Source organism: Genypterus blacodes, unplaced genomic scaffold (assembly GCF_046128005.1).
Source record: "Genypterus blacodes isolate CSIRO-AG114 ecotype Tasmania unplaced genomic scaffold, CSIRO-AGI_Gbla_v1 ptg000064l_1, whole genome shotgun sequence".
Lineage (NCBI taxonomy): Eukaryota > Metazoa > Chordata > Actinopteri > Ophidiiformes > Ophidiidae > Genypterus > Genypterus blacodes.
The window spans coordinates 3,369,128-3,384,826 of NW_027466876.1; the positions used below are offsets into that span (position 1 = coordinate 3,369,128).

At 45.9% G+C, this 15,699-nt stretch overlaps 2 protein-coding genes across 5 annotated transcripts; both read right to left on the reverse strand.

Annotated features, from left to right (window-relative positions):
• Positions 1 to 315: 315 nt before the first annotated feature.
• Positions 316 to 11,511, reverse strand: esr1 (estrogen receptor 1). Of its 4 annotated transcripts, none has more exons than XM_076154926.1 (11): positions 11,342 to 11,511; positions 9,668 to 9,751; positions 8,552 to 8,983; positions 7,437 to 7,669; positions 6,816 to 6,932; positions 6,170 to 6,357; positions 5,567 to 5,720; positions 4,118 to 4,256; positions 2,741 to 2,874; positions 2,116 to 2,299; positions 316 to 1,741 (listed from the first exon to the last, which is right to left on the reverse strand). In XM_076154926.1, exons 3-11 carry the CDS (start codon positions 8,845 to 8,847, stop codon positions 1,414 to 1,416), a joined length of 1,773 nt encoding a protein of 590 aa, XP_076011041.1. In that variant the 5' UTR covers positions 8,848 to 8,983; positions 9,668 to 9,751; positions 11,342 to 11,511; the 3' UTR covers positions 316 to 1,413. The 4 variants fall into 4 exon arrangements, with proteins under 4 accessions (XP_076011041.1, XP_076011042.1, XP_076011040.1 ...); XM_076154927.1 differs by lacking the exon at positions 11,342 to 11,511 and adding an exon at positions 9,938 to 10,022; XM_076154925.1 differs by lacking the exons at positions 9,668 to 9,751; positions 11,342 to 11,511 and having other exon boundaries at positions 7,437 to 7,666; positions 8,552 to 8,994.
• A 68-nt stretch (positions 11,512 to 11,579) lies between these two features.
• dcph1 (damage control phosphatase 1) lies at positions 11,580 to 15,167 on the reverse strand. The gene is made up of 5 exons (XM_076154929.1): positions 14,882 to 15,167; positions 13,943 to 14,048; positions 13,597 to 13,838; positions 13,341 to 13,506; positions 11,580 to 13,142 (listed from the first exon to the last, which is right to left on the reverse strand). Exons 1-5 carry the CDS (start codon positions 14,944 to 14,946, stop codon positions 12,360 to 12,362), a joined length of 1,362 nt encoding a protein of 453 aa, XP_076011044.1. The 5' UTR covers positions 14,947 to 15,167; the 3' UTR covers positions 11,580 to 12,359.
• Positions 15,168 to 15,699: the final 532 nt, after the last annotated feature.

Here is a 15,699-nt window from a genome sequence, read left to right on the forward strand (position 1 = left end):
TGAAAAACCACAAGAAATGATGAAAACATGTTGTCCGTGTTGCTCAAAGTGGGAGACCGAAATCAGATTTCACAACTATGAACATATATTAATATAATTCTATATATTCTTATCATTCTGAATGTTATTCTTCATGGAATCCATTATCCCCGATTGCGGGTTTCGATTAAGTCGAGCCCGTTTACAGAAACAAGGCTTGGTCGCATTTTCAGAACCTTTGTCTACATTTGTACACAATGTCAAATGAAACATTAATTTATCTGAGCCCCGGGTTTGAAAGTTTCTTTTCAAAATAAAACAAGAACAAGCAGAGAGGACAGTCTGGAGTTCGTTTTTTTATTTCAAATATTTGAACAAGTCACTTTGACGGACATGTTGTTTAACAAATGATCACAGTTTGAAGGAATAGGACAACCTCAACTTCAAAAACACAAATAAAGTCGTATTTTAGAGACAGATAGTTTGGAATATTTATTTTGAAAGGTACTTCCTTCCAACGTCTGAATTTACGACACCCCCATTTTCTTAACCACTAGATGGCAGAGGAGACCACAAAAGTGAAAATAAACTACTATAATCTCAAGTAATAGCAATTTCAAAAAATTAAATTAAATAGCTCCAGCGCTGACATGGACACATCATAGATCATCTTATGCGTAACTATTCAGTGTCGATATATAAGGCGATGGTTTGTCTCCCCCTCTTGGTTGTCTCCGTGTCCCCGTTTGAGCCACAGAATCTTTTTTATGGATCAAAATCAAACTAATCAAACCGACTCAGACAAGTCAATTCATTAGCGGACGAACAGCAGCTAGCAGCAGCTATGCACATGGCTGAAACATAAGAACAACCATCCATGCATCAGATCAGCTTGGAGCCGGTTGGCCTCAATGCTGGACTGGCACACACACATTCAGAAACACACACACACACACCCTTTAGTAAGTATCAGAGCTATAAATGAAAAAATAGCACAGTTTACACCAGTCGTGTGGTAGATTTGTGCGCAATCACGCTTTAGATGCAAAAGTCAAAGTAATGCCCAGCGGCCCCCTGCTGTCACTCAGGAGGAAGTGCACTTAGGTCGAGGCGGAGGCAAAGAAACATTAGCTGCTCATCATTTGAAGTCACTGTAGCCACAACATGTCTTTTTTTGGGGAGTAATAAGTCACACGATTAAGCAGAGGAAGTGAAGAAGAAGAAGAAGAAGAAGAACAGGAGCTGCATTCAAGCTGAGAGAGTAGAACAGAAGAAGATCTGCTGCTGGATCCGTATCTTTCTAAACAGCTACAAACGGGAAAAAGACAATCATCTAATTTATAAATAACTGTTTCATGAAATTAGCACAATACAGCTTTTATGGTTCAGCGTTCTCTCCTTTATCAACCTTCACATTCTGGTCTGTGCTCCGCCTCAGAGGACGTTTCTGCTATCAGAGCGCGAGGCTCCATACTGCAGGATCCCTGGACCGGAGATTCTGCTCTGACTCTCCTGAATGCTTCGGCCTCCGCTGCTGAAGCCCCCGGGGGAGCCGCCGCCGCCGCCGCTACTGCTGTAGTCGTTGTTGTTGTTATTGATGGTGCTGATGGTGGAGGGAAGCTCTTCGTCAGCCTGGAACCAGGACGGAGCGGCTCTGACCGAGCGGTGGAGGCGATGAGCGTCCAGCATCTCCAGGAGCAGATCGTACAGAGGCACTTTGTTCTTGCACTTCATGCTGTAGAGATGCTCCATGCCTTTGTTACTGCAGGGAGCCGTAACAGTGTTACTTTGGACATCACCTTCTGCCAACACACACCTTCTCCTACACAACGGTGCTTCAATTCCCCTTAGCTCAGAAATAACCTCAACTTCACACCGATAAATCCCCCCACACCTCTGGGCTCCTGGAGACCAGGGGAGCGCTTAGGGAAAGGTTTACGGCCTAACTGAGGGTCGGACAATCTCAACTATTATCCAGATTAATCCCCAAAATTAAATCTCAGACTGGTGTAGTTCGCTTAGACCCTAAAGCGATTAATGATACAATCATCTAAGACATGTTACTCCAATCTGTATACCTCAGAGCAGTCCCACAGACCTTTAACACTCCGGCTAAACACACGGGCGTCTCCTCACCTCATGTGTCTGATGTGGGACAGCAGGAGGAGCAGCTGGGTTTGCCTCCTGGACTGCTGCTGAACCGAGCATCCCGATTGGCCAATGTGATGGATGAGAGCGTCGGTGATGGTGTCCAGCATGTTCTGCACCCCGGAGCTGTCGTGAAGCGGCTCCATTGTCCCGGCGCAGAAAGAGAAGGCACCTATGAGGGAAGAGCGGGAAGATTTGTTTCTTTCTAAAGCTTTTTCTACAAAAGGACAAAGACTGCTGCTTGTATCGATTTCACTCTCTGTTGTCCCACTAATTTTTCCGTTCTGTGAGTTTCTCATAAAGAATACCTGTATCTGGGACAAACACAGATCTCTGCTCCGCTTCGTGTTGTCATGGGAACTGTTTTTTATCAGGAATATCGACGGTACAGGCGTTTCTAGAACACTGTGTTCGGCTGATGTGCATTCAGAGCGACACCTCTGTGGGCAGTTTGACCCTGCTCAACATTCACTCATGGGAAAAAACAAAGCTGTAGTTCAGTGCGACGCATGAGGGGAGATGCTGAGGAGAGAGAGACAGCTCTGTGTTTGGGGGAGGGGGACACACACACACACACTCACTCACACACTCACACACGAGCACTGTGTCTCACCGGAGTTGAGCAGGATGATGGCTTTGAGACACACAAACTCCTCAGGCTTGAGTTTGAGCATGCGACAGCGGGCGACGGTGGCCAGGAGCATGTCGAAGATCTCCGCCATGCCCTCCACACATTCACCTTCATCTCTGCAGAGGGGAGAGGAAGCAAAGAGTCACACAGAGGAAGTAGGAAGTAAGCACGCAGGGAGACAAGGCTACATCTGCAAGTGGATTGACAAAATTAGCTACATCCAGATTTGGCCAAAACAAAACAAACATTTTCTGACAAACCAAAACGGGGGAAAATCTCAAATGGGCGTGGCTGAGAGTTTTGATTCAAAGATTGATTGATACAGTTCAAAATGTATAAGATTATAACAGTTAAAGATCAGAGTGAGCCCTTTAAAATGAGTCGATTCCACTTCATTCTAACCACAGTGACAGCGACTTCAAACCGTGGAAGCTAAACTGAGCGTCGGCGCAGGAAATCACCGCGGCGCTCTGCATGTCAGCACAGCGGTAAAGTGATGGAGAGACGAACCTGGAGAGCAGCGGGCCGTGGGAATGTGTCAGCCCTGACCCACAGCGTTTTAGTCATCATGTCCAATTGTTAAGGACGCAGGTTTCAGAGATAGTACTCTCTAATAGACTTTACAATCAAATGGGACCATCAGGCACGGTGGAGGGAAAAGCTCTGTGTCTGTCTGTCTGTCTGTCTCATCCTGCTCTCTCTCTCTCTCTCTCTCTCTCTCTCTCTCCTCCTGTGGTTTGACCGTGTTGTTTACTTTGAACAAATGAAGGGGGATGAGGGAACAGACTGTGCCCGCAGAGCAGAAAACAGCCATGCCTCATGTGCCACCGCATCTCTGCCTCTCTACTCATCCCTGCTCATCAGACTTCTCTACTTCGCCTTCCTTCCTCCCTTGTCCTCTCTACCTCCGTCTATCCATCTCCTAGTGCTTCCTTTGCCATCCTTCCTTGCAGTGTGGGGCTTTGATTAAATCTCAGTCCTGGTTGGCAGTAATGATGAGGGGGGTATATGGGGGTAGAGAGAGAGAGAGAGAGAGAGAGAGAGAGAGAGAGAGAGAGAGAGAGAGAGAGAGAGAGAGAGAGAGAGAGAGAGAGAGAGAGAGAGAGAAAGAGAGAGAGAGAGAGAGAGAGAGAGAGAGAGAGAGAGAGAGAGAGAGAGAGAGGCTGCTCTCCTCTCCATGGGGAACACATAATTAGTGTTTCATCACAGAAGAGACGTGTTAGGGTGGCACAATGGCTGAAATGGTGTGAAATGGAAAATCTACAATGCTGATGTATCACTCTTGAGGTCTGAGAGAGTGAGAGAGTGAGATGAGGACGGGGCGAGAGCAGGAGGGGGGGGGGGGGGGGTCTCTGCTACCTGTCCAGTATGAGATCCTGGGCGAAGATGAGCTTGCCGGGGCAGTGGATGGATCTCCAGATGAGGCCGATCATCAGCACCTCCAGCCAAGCGCTCTCCAGCAGCTGCACCTGGTCGTGCAGAGACAGCTCCAGGAAGCCTGCAACACACACACACACACACACACACACACACACACACACACACACACACACACACACACACACACACACACACACACACACACAGATCAGGATACACATTATTAACAGGTCAGATAGTGGAAGGAAGGAAGAAAGAAAGAAAGAAAGAAAGAAAGAAAGAAAGAAAGAAAGAAAGATAGATAGATAGACAGATCGATAGATAGATAGATAGATAGATAGATAGATAGATAGAAAGAGATTTGCCTTACACTTTCAAACCACAAAAATATGAATAAATATGCAGTTTTGAACCTTTTCAAATATCCCACATGGGTTGAAATTGTACAAAATCTGAATAAACTAAAAACAAAAGTAGCAGACAGTTTGATTGAAATGACCTGGAATGCAGAACAAAATGTAAACAAACTCTTCCTATCTCGAGCTAATAACTGCCGTCTTATCAGCGATGGTTGTTGCAGCACAGAGATGCTGCTTGCTGCCGGGCCGCTGTGGCTCCAGAGCTGAGCTTAAAATAATCTCAAGTGTCTGAATGAACTCTGAGTGCTTCCATGGGGCTGAATAGGAACACCCCGGCTGCAGAGTCCACCCTCTACATCTTCCTCTTCTCCCCTCATTAAAATAGAAATATGCACGCTCTTGTTTTGGGCGCAGGCAGGCGACTCAAAATGAAACCTTTTGCGTTTAACTTTCTCTGCCTTATCACCGGCACTCAGCTGTCTCAACTCATACAAGATTATAATCACACACAATTCACTCCCGTCGTTCCTCTCTGGTTCCTGTTTGGGAAGCGTCGCAATTAAAACTGTGTGTCTTTGGGCTTTTAGTGAAGCACGTAATACCTCCAAATCAGGGTTTGTGTGTGTGTGTGTGTGTGTGTGTGTGTGTGTGTGTGTGTGTGTGTGTGGTGTGGAAAAAGAGGTGAGTTGCTTTGGAGGCGTTTGGGTGCCATAGGCTGCCAGCTGATTGATTGGCCAAACAATCCTCTCAAAGGTGATGACTGTCATTACATCACTGTAATGGCTCTGCGTTTGTGTGTCTGTGTCAACGTGTGCCGCCACTATAAAGATCTTCCGTCACTTTGCTGAAGCCTGAGCTGCCAGCCAGACTCCCGACAACACACACACACACACAGACACACTGTATGATGGTTATTTGTGGGGCAGCATTGTTACTATTAGTGTTATTATCTTGAAACAATAAAACTTTGCAGCGACGTGATGATGTCTGTTTCTTTCTTTCTAAAACAAATTCACTTCAAACTACTATACTGTGAGTGTGAGCCCCCCCTGGTGTGAGCGGTGCTGACCTGGAACCTTCTTGGCCCAGGCGATCATGTGCACCAGCTCCTTGTCGGCCATGCTGGTGAGCAGATTCATCAAGCTGTTCTCTGTGTAGGGTCGGCTCAGCTTCTGGCGAGAGCACAGCATGGGCGGCTCGGCGCCCTGCAGCTGCAGCAGCACCTGGAGAGAGAGAGAGAGAGAGAGAGAGCGAGAGAGCGAGCAAGTAAGTAAGCGAGTGAGCCCGAGACAAATTATAGGTAAAATCTACGATAAATGCTTCTTGACAACCACAGAGCAGATCGTGGTGACATTTGGTAGACAATGTGATCCGTTAAGATGACAGAGGAAGTGTCAAAATGGAATTGGCAGTTTGCCTTGGAAAATCATTGGAAGTAATTGTCCAAATATACTTCGTTATACCTTATTAGATATTTTATAAGGGCTTCGAACATGATTCAGCCAACCTGAGCTGAGGGCTGCAACTGTTTACAATGTATTTCTTCATTTGATATAATCATATATAATGAACAAATCAGATTTCCCTTCAGAGATCAAAAAATTGGAAAATATTCTTCTAATTTGGTGTTTTTCGATACAATTCATAAATAACGTTGTAAGCGGACTATCACCTGGTCTGGATGCATGCTAGTCATCGTTGTTTTTCGCACACTGCTGCTTCCGCTGCTGCTGTTCTTCCTCCCGTCCCGAGGGGGCGCTGTCCTGTGCTCCAGCTCCTTCAAGGCCTTGTCTCTGTCACCGGCGTTCCTCCGTCGCTTGTCGCACCGCATAATGCGACTCCCACGGTCCTTACGCAAACCTGGGGGACATGCCAAGGGTATAGTGGTGTGCGCACACACACACACACACACACACACACACACACACACACACACACACACACACACACACACACACACACACACACACACACACACACACACACACACACACACACACACACACACACACACACACACACACTCGTGACTTCATATCCTGACTCTGCCATTGAGTGTGTGTGGGGTGTATTGGATGCCTGTGCGATTCAAGAAGTATGAAAACAAAAACGTTGCTGTGTGCTAATCAGCAGTCGTACTCCTTAAGAGGAAATCATTTCAAGGTCACGTTAAAGTTAGACTCCAGCTTATCTGCATCCACCAGCACATTTAGCAAGAATCCAGGATGGATGGACAGCGGCTGAACACAGCTTATGAAAGTATGAACACAAAGGGAGAATGAGATTTAGAAGGAACTAAGATGGAGAGAGAGTCTCACCTCCTTTCATCATGCCAACTTCATAGCACTTCCTGAGACGGCATGCCTGGCAGCTCTTCCTGCGATTCCTGTCAATAGTGCACTGATTGGTCGCTGGGCACATATAGTCATTGTGACCTGAAATGGAGAAAAAATAAAATATCTATTACATCAAGCCCCCACTCCAGTGCTGTGTGTTTAGTCACCCAGTACGCTTCATCCCCATTTTAAATGGATCGGAGATGGAGGAAACTCAAACTTGGCATCTTAGTTGTGTCATTTCCATGGAGACCATTGCCGTCTTTGGTACCGCTCTTCCATTACGAGCATTCTGCTGCGAGAGGCATCCTGCTTCCAAATGGTATCGTGAACATGACCGAGCTCTTATCTGCGCACGGGAGGATGGAGGTTTGTTTCCATGTTGGAAACATGGGGGTGTGTGTGCTTCAACACAGGACAAACACGGTCTCACACAGCATCAAGAGACTATAAAGGGACTGATTTACTCCCAACATCAGCCTGTGCTTCAACCTACAGATACACTCACAAAATCTACACAACATCTCAATCACTTTTGTCTGCGTCATGCCTTCCTTTGATTTGAGTTCCATAGACTACAAAGCAGAGAAGATGGCTGCCTACCCTGGATGCTCCTTTTGAAGAAGGCCTTGCATCCCTCGCAGGACCACACCCCATAGTGGTACCCAGAGGCGTAGTCGCTGCACACGGCGCAGAAACGGGTCTCCTTGGTCACCTCGTAACCCCTGGCCCCGGCTCCCACGACCACCGACTCCACGGCGTCGTACGGCTGGTCCGTGGCGCCGCACTGCTCCTCTCTGGATGTCGACTGCTGGCCGGACGGCACGCCGGACCTGCTGCACGGCACGGGGTTCATTTATAAATCCAACCAATGTCAATACATGCTGAGACATAATCTTATTTTGGAATGAGTGAGGACAAAGTCTGATGGCCATGAACATACTGTCAAGCGTGTTTTGGCACACACTCCAACTGGACATTAACCCAGATAATATAGAAGAAATCATGACTACAAAAAGAGTCAACGCAGATTTCTGTTATTAGAACAAATGAAAGTCAATGAATTCAAACGTTAAGTAAAGAAGGAATGACAGACTAAGACCAGGGCAGAGCAGCATTTTCCACCTGAGTCAGGGGAGGAGGATGTGTACATGTGTGCCTCTGTTGTTCTTACGTATTGTTCCTTTCTCAAGGTCCTTGACAAAGTCCTTAATCTCTGGAATTAGAAACCAGGGTAAACCTTGATCCGTCCTACTCAGATAATGGCTGTGTTTTGTCATAAACCACAGATTACCAAATGTTACCAAATTGTTGTGTTTATGAATGCATTTGGAGGACTAAACACGGTTGCCGTTATATCTGCTCTCATTAGATACAAAAAGCAGCCTGGAGCACAATAGAAATAAAGAATAAAGGCAGTTGTTTGTGTTCTCCAAGCTGGAAAATAGCTGTGTAAACAAAAAGGAAACACCTCTCTGATATGTGCACTGGTGTTTGGATCTGGATTGCGCAGTGCACAGCAGTTACACCAGAAGCAAACAGACGGGACTTCACAACTCAAGAGTGAAGTGGCAATTTACCAATCTGGGTCATGACTACATTCATAGTAAAACGGTCACATTTTCCACACACTCCACTTTCTTATTGTGACAATTAAGAACCTTGGAAGTGACACGTGACCTGTTGATGCAGAGTTCAGAAAGATCCACTAAACTCACCTGTAGACGGGCGTGGAGGTGGTTTCCAGATACTGGTGGCCGGACGGGTGCATGAAGGGGCTGAGCCGAGGGCTGGAGGGCACAAACACCAGAGGACTCGTAGGCCCGCTCCCCATGGACTGAAGGCTGCCATCTGAGGGCGATCCGTGGCCGTCCAGAGGGGCAGAGTAGAAGCCGGCGGCGGGGTGGCTGTAAAGAGGCGCCGGGGCAGGGGCGGGGGCAGCGTAGTCGTACGCCCCCTCCAGGAAGTCCACGGTGGCTGCCCCTCCGGGCCCCCGGCTCTCCTCGGGGTACATGTCACTGAGGGGGGCACGCAGCGACGGGGAGAGACGTGGCGGGGGAGAGAGGGTCTCCAGCTCTGAGGAGGCTAGGATGATCGTGCCTGATCTGAGCGCCGGTCCCCGAGGCTGCCTGCTCTGCGCCGCGCTCTGCCTGAGCAACATCACAGCACAACAACACTGATAAGCAACATGATTTAGACTGGCTCTTCAATGGCTGGGTGGGGGCACAGAGACCAGTGCTGCTCGCTCTCTCTCTCTCTCTCTCTCTCTCTCTCTCTCTCTAGTTCGCTCTCTCCATTGAAGTCAGTCCGGCAACTTGAAGGGTCCACTACTCTCCCAGTCGCTTTTCCGTCTCGTCTGCCCTACAGTTTCCACCCACATCCAAAAAAAAAAAGGACACATCCAAAAAAGGCTCCTCCCAATCTCCTTCAGTTTTTTTTTGTTTGTGTTTTTTTTGGATGTCAGCAGCTTTTCCCTCTCTCGCTCTTGTACACTGATAAAGCTCAACTAATGTGTTGGATGGAGGGAAGGACAGCCGGGCGCAGATAAACAGCGAACGCCAAACAAATCTCCTGTCTTTTCTTCCCATATCTACATCAAAAATCATTTCTTCCAACTTCCCCTTTGTGTTACATTGAAAAAGCTTGGAATCTGAAGCCGAAGCAGCTGTAAAGCAGATGTGATTCGGCTAATATTCACAGAGAATGACTTACGAGCAGCTTGACCGTAAGTGGACCGCAAATCAAATCACATCAAGCGACAATGGCTTTACACAATGAGGCCTAAAATAGGACAATTAAGACAATAAGAAACATTAGTGCGCGGCAGTACTTACCTCTCAACACATCAGTCACCCTCACCTCCGTTAAGTTCGGCTCTGCTCTGCTATACTGACTCTTGGGGAATCGGGTACGGCTCACTGGACACAATGGGAACAGGCAAAAGGTTAGAAAAAAAAGGATAAACAAATTAAAGATGCAGCCAAATCGATACCGATGCTGCGTTTGAGTGCCAGGTCACCATAACACAGCAAACACAGCAGCAGGTCAGATCTTATTTCAGCAGCCAATATTTCACAATACCAAACGTGCTTATGATGCGTTACTTGAATGAGGCATTGTAGCTTTTGATTTGGATCCAATTCATAAAGAAATTGATAGGAGTCTCCACATTCATCCCGTTTTAGTAATAGTAATTTTCGGTGAATGGAGGCTGACTTGTAAACGTATGTGTACAATGTGAAGTAGGTCAATCATTGCCTCATGACTGACAGATCAAATAGATAAACAAAACCATATAAGGGAGCAGAGTATTGTTTTGCATGTGCAGATTTAAAAAGGATTTGGTGTTAATGTTGAATGTTTCTGTGACTGTCAGGGAGCCTTGCAGTCGTTGCATAATTGGAGAGCAGAAGTCAAGGTTGAAAACAAAGCTGAGGAGAATCGAACAAGAATGTAACGTCAACACCCTGTTTTTAGGAATGAACTTCAAACAGTCAGAGGACGGTGTGAAGTTGATTTACGACATTTACGACGATTTACTATATTAGTGGTTGGATAAAGGTTAAGCCGGATAATTTGGGGTCGGAATTAATATCTTCGAAATTTACGAGTGACATTGTCATAAGGGCAGGAACTACTACGAGCTCCGAATGACAAACTTTGGACCGAGACCTCTGGGGTAAAAGTGAACCTTTGGCAGAGGGGCTTCATTTTCCACTCTCAAGTAAACAGCCCAATTTTCAGAACATGTCAGGTCAAGTGGAAAACAAGTAGGCCTGAAGATGGTATATATATATACTTTTGCATTTCTAAAGGATAAAATGAAGACACTGTAAGATCAGGGAAGAAAAGCGGAGGGCGAGAAAGGAAACAACTAAATCACCTAAGAGGCCTTTTGACAATAATTGACTTCATTACTACAACAGTCGTTCAGAAGCGTGTCAGCCGCCTGAATGGTGCCACCTTTTTCTTCCTGCTCAAGTGGCAGTCATGTGCATGTTGCAGTTACAGATGATTTTTTTGGGCTGCGTTTTGAGGTCCAACCTGACACTGGATACATGAAAGGTCAATACTCAAGGTCTTAAACCCAGCAAAGAGGTTTATAAATTCTTTAAATACGGTTAAAAGGAGGATTTATGTTCTTTACATCCCTGGTGAACATCAATCAGAATGTATGGCCGTATTTGTTGTGCCTTTCCTCGCAAGTTCGGTTTAATAGATTCACAATGTTTGTCTTACGGTGCCGAAAGTTGGTGGACAAACTGATAAGTGTGTATTGATCATCTGGATCAAAATGCCAGCCAATACTAGATGCCCTGCAAGCAACGCCAAATGCCAAACTCCTCAATTAACTCCAGCTGGGCCAGAACTATGCCGCTTATCTGAACCAGCACTCCTGACGTTGTGACCTTATCACCCCCGTCCTCCGTGACCTTCACCAGCCCCCTTATTACCCCAACGCATAAACTCTTAAGTCCCTGGTCCCCTAAGTACTGGCCCCATCATACCTGACTGACCTCTGCACTCATCTGCTTCCTTTCTCTCCTCTTAGATGTCGAGCCTTCATCCTCTGAGCCCCTCCACCTCTGGAATTCAGTGCCTCTCTGAATCGTCAGCAGCTGGACTCGATCCAAATCTTCAACCGACACCTCCTCATCTCACTACTCTCAGAAGTGTTGACCACGCTTCTTGTGCCTTACAACACAAAACTGGGGCTTTTTAAAAGATGACAGAGGGGAAACGAAGAACAGTCGTCACTGTATTATATTCAAACAAGCGCATACATTGAATTGAACTTCAAACCAGCAGTGAGATGAATTCAATTACCACAGAAACCAACATTGGCAGGTTTAGATATGTGCATACCATACATACAGACATACATCCATCAACAGATATGACAGTGTGGTGTCACGGTTATCATTGACAATGAAACACAGACATCTTGGTTGTTATGGTGACACAGCTCCAGTAACAGTTTATCAGACAAAAATGTAGTTAATGTTCAGTGATTTGACAAAGAGAAAAGTAAAGAGTAGAGTTTAAGCAACTGTATGCATATTCAGTTTACATTGTTCTCTCTGACACGCATAACAACAAATATCACTGCTCCAGTAACACATCAGATACAGACTTATAAAGTCCAACTCTTACTCAATTTTAGCTCAATTTGTCATAGCATCTACAGTATGTCAACATGTAAACATCAGGATTCGGTACATTTCACACAACACAGAGGATTCTTGTGTTTTCCCACATCTATGGGAAAAAAGCAAATATAAAGACTATAAAGACCCAAAATGCTGAAATTGTAAATAATCAATGGGACAGTAAAATTATTCATGAAAACAAAAGATATAATTTTTGCAGCCGTTTCGTTTTTATTTGTAATGTGAGAAAGTGCTAACCAACAATAAGAACAAAGACAACATTTGAAAAGCTAATATATCTAAGTATTGTTATGGCTGTAAGATAACTCCTGCATGCGTCTGTCACTGTGGTGATGCCTTCAGGGATCCGCTGGTCTCAATGTTCTGAGTGTGGGCTGTAGAACTGGATGACGCCGTACTTGCCGCTGGTCATCCAGTCTTGTTCTTGGGAGCTGAGCCTCTCCCCTTGGCCCGGCTGCAGACCCACCTGAATGTTGGCCTTTAGAGTCCTCAGGCTGCACAGTGGCGCTGGCCTGAAGCCCTGCAGAGCCGTCCCAAAGCCCACAGTGTGATCCCACTCCCTGTCCCCCGTCAGCTTCCTGTAGTTGAGATCGCCTTTGAACAGCACCAGGTCTGCTCGCTGGAGGGTGGCGTACAATTCGGGGGCGTCAGCTGCCATATCACAGAACTCGTTGGGCAGTGTCCAGAATGGATGGTCATGATAGGACCACACGCCCTCCTTCAAATACGTCTGCCACTGGTTACCGCACTTGGACATCCACTTGTGATTGGCTCTGACGCTCTGCTGGATGGTCCACTGAAAATCTTGTGCTGTGACATCAGAGACGAACCACGGGGAGCATTTGCCGTGGAAATGGATTTCACAGGCGAGGCCAGAGGAGACGAGGAAATCAGCAAGGACCAAGTCGGTCACCAGCTCAAAGCCGGCATTATCTAAAACAATGTCCACCCTCCCCGGGGTTGTTGTTCCAGAAGGTCCTGGCTTTTGGGCAGACAGAAGAGTTGACCATACCATGTTGGCGTCGTCCACCAAGATGAAGGGCTGTAAACTGGAGAGGGAATCCAAGGGACTGGCCTTCTGGGAGTTCTCTCGACCAGCAGATATAGACAGATCACACTTATTCCCCCATAGAGACACCTGGGACCAATCAAACAATAAACATGGCTCAGGAATGAAGAATGAACTGTACATTACGTGTCTGGATTTTGTAGAACAAGTTTTTACCCCAAGTACTTAAAGGTATGGCAACAAGACAGTGACTCAAACCTTGATAATGTTAACTTATTCTCTGTCTTTGATTGAGCCTGAGGACCGTACGGTATTGTAGGTACTGACCCGTAGTAATTTGTTGAAGTGCTCAGCCAGCTCATTCTGAGACAGTTGTTCCACATTCTTATTGATGCCTTCTAAGTGTGTACATAAGGCCATCACAGCCTGCTGCGACTCAAAGAAGCTCTGAGTCTTCCCCTCGTTGAAGACGTCAAAGTCACTGATGGGAGGACTGCAAAGACAGCAGAAATACAGCAGTTCAGTTTCTTATCACTTCTCTTCTATCTTGAGATTGGAGTGATTCAGCGACGAGCAAACTTACTTGAACCAGAGGGCCTCCTGGATCCTGCGGTACATATAGCACTCCATGTAAAGCCACGGAGACTTGAACCAGCTGACGGACTCGTGGTCCCCTTGCAGCCTCTGCTGTCTCTGCAGATACTGGTTCCACGAGTCTGCATCTCCGAAGCCATCTGACAGAGGTAGTACCACCTTGTCCGTCTGCAGCTCGTTCCTCAATTTGGACAGGAAGGAAATTGTTTTCTTCTCTGCCAGGACACCCTCCTGGATCACAACACACAGAGGAAACACAGGCAGTAGTGAAGGATGAATAGGGCTGATGTAGATTAGTGAAAAACCAGGGAGTATTAGAGTAAAGTCATCCTTACCTCTCCAAATTCCTCAAAAAACTTGTTTTTGTTACGATGGATTGTGTCTATAACCTTGGTCAGGATGGTTGGTAATCTGTCTTTCACCGTGAAATAAGCAAAAGACCTGAAGGGAAAAGATTACCAACATTCTTTACAGGGACATTTATTAATACAGGCAGACAAGCAGTAAAATAGCAATATATTAATCTTGCATATAGACTTGAAACAAAAACAATTGAACGCTTATTTTAGGTCATGGAATATAGTCTGGTGTATAAATATAGGAAATAGCCTGTCAAAAGTAAGGTTCAGCATTAGTCTAACGTTACGTCACTCATCAGTAATCGCACCTGTTGCTCCCTGAGTAACACGGTACCTTGTATCCTAGTTACTTGATAGGTTAGTATCATCTTAATCTGCACATAACTGGGTTTAGGTAACATAATGTTCTGTGTTGTGTCCTGCAAAGTACCGCCTGAGTGTACTGGCGTTACTCCCTAGTGGCATGCAAACTAAACAATTAATTAAATACTCTTATTTCAACATCTTTCCCCCCCACAATGTTCACATAACGAGACGCGTCAACATCGCCAAATTGGCTGAGGTCGTACTTTAGTCGGTACTCAGCAGACGCCATTGTTGACAACGGAGTATCGGCTCTATAGGAATTCCGCAGTGCGCTAGAACGGCTCTGACTAATGCGGATAAATGTACCTGCGCCACGAGTCAGAACATGTGTAACAAAGACGCTGATATCTCTGAAATGGCTGCGGATAAGTTTATGGTCCTGTCGCCATTCAGAACATTCTGACTGTACTTAAGCAATGCCTGTTAGCACTGAGCTAATGCTAGTGGCTGTTTGGACACAGTGGTACTACAGAACTGTTTTAATGCAGCAGTGTCGTCCTCCTAACGTTTGAGCTGAGGACAAAGTAGTTGAAGCAGCTGACAACATACCCAACCACTCCAGCTGACAGTGAAGGAGGAGGAACTCCATGCCCAGTTTGAGCAGCCGCCATCATTGTAACAGTGATGTTGCGCGTTCACTTCCTTTTTAGCCACCCGTGATTTGACAACAGGGCGGGTAGTCCAGGAGTCCGTAGCTAGTAAGGAAAAAGTATGAGGAAGTGAACAAACCTCACAAATGTAAAGTATACGCCATTTCGGGCTATTTGTAATGATAAGAGGTAGGATGTTGTGCCCTGAAGCCACAACTAAACGGCCATATTCGTGCAAAACCGGCGCGCAAAGTCTGACGTTTCGTTGTCACGTGATGTGCCTAACCACATCCTTTTTGTCGAATTTCGGGTGGAGAATAAATAACGCTGGCAGCAAATTCAAAAACAGAAACTTTATCGATACAGTTTAGACTGCTTGAAGGCGACAAACAGACGTTCAAATATTTCCTATTGTTACGGACGCACAGCACACCAGTACTCCAAAGCTTGACTGCAAATGTTTCTTGACAACATATGTTTTACTTTATGTTTTATTCTTCTCTCTCGAGGTCCCATTAATTTAGGGATTATTTCGAATGCGATGATTCCATCTAGTGGTGAAGATATAAACTGCAATGTCTGCATGTGAGTGTCATGTTCTTGGAACGTGACACGTCAAGCAATTATTTAACTTTTCTTAATTGCTTTAGCAAGCTACCTATTATTGCCTAGATTTATGCCTTTTCTGAAGAGTTAACCACTTGACTTGTATCATTTGTTAGATACAGAGCGTCATCTTTGAGAATTCAGGATGCCCAAATTCTTACATTATTTAAA

What these genes read in the sequence shown, in the direction of transcription:
- esr1 (XM_076154924.1), bottom strand. Translation starts at nt 8,994, where the DNA reads ATGTTGCTCAGGCAGAGCGCGGCGCAGAGCAGGCAGCCTCGGGGACCG. An exon ending in CTTCAAAAGGAGCATCCAGG is followed by an intron (nt 6,933 to 7,436) that starts GTAGGCAGCCAT and finishes TCTCCATTTCAG; the next exon opens with GTCACAATGACTATATGTGC. An exon ending in CATCATCCTGCTCAACTCCG is followed by an intron (nt 2,300 to 2,740) that starts GTGAGACACAGT and finishes CTTCCCTCATAG; the next exon opens with GTGCCTTCTCTTTCTGCGCC.
- dcph1 (XM_076154929.1), bottom strand. Translation starts at nt 14,946, where the DNA reads ATGATGGCGGCTGCTCAAACTGGGCATGGAGTTCCTCCTCCTTCACTG. An exon ending in CTGTCAGCTGGAGTGGTTGG is followed by an intron (nt 14,049 to 14,881) that starts GTATGTTGTCAG and finishes TTTTCCCTTCAG; the next exon opens with GTCTTTTGCTTATTTCACGG. An exon ending in TTTTTGAGGAATTTGGAGAG is followed by an intron (nt 13,839 to 13,942) that starts GTAAGGATGACT and finishes GTTGTGATCCAG; the next exon opens with GAGGGTGTCCTGGCAGAGAA.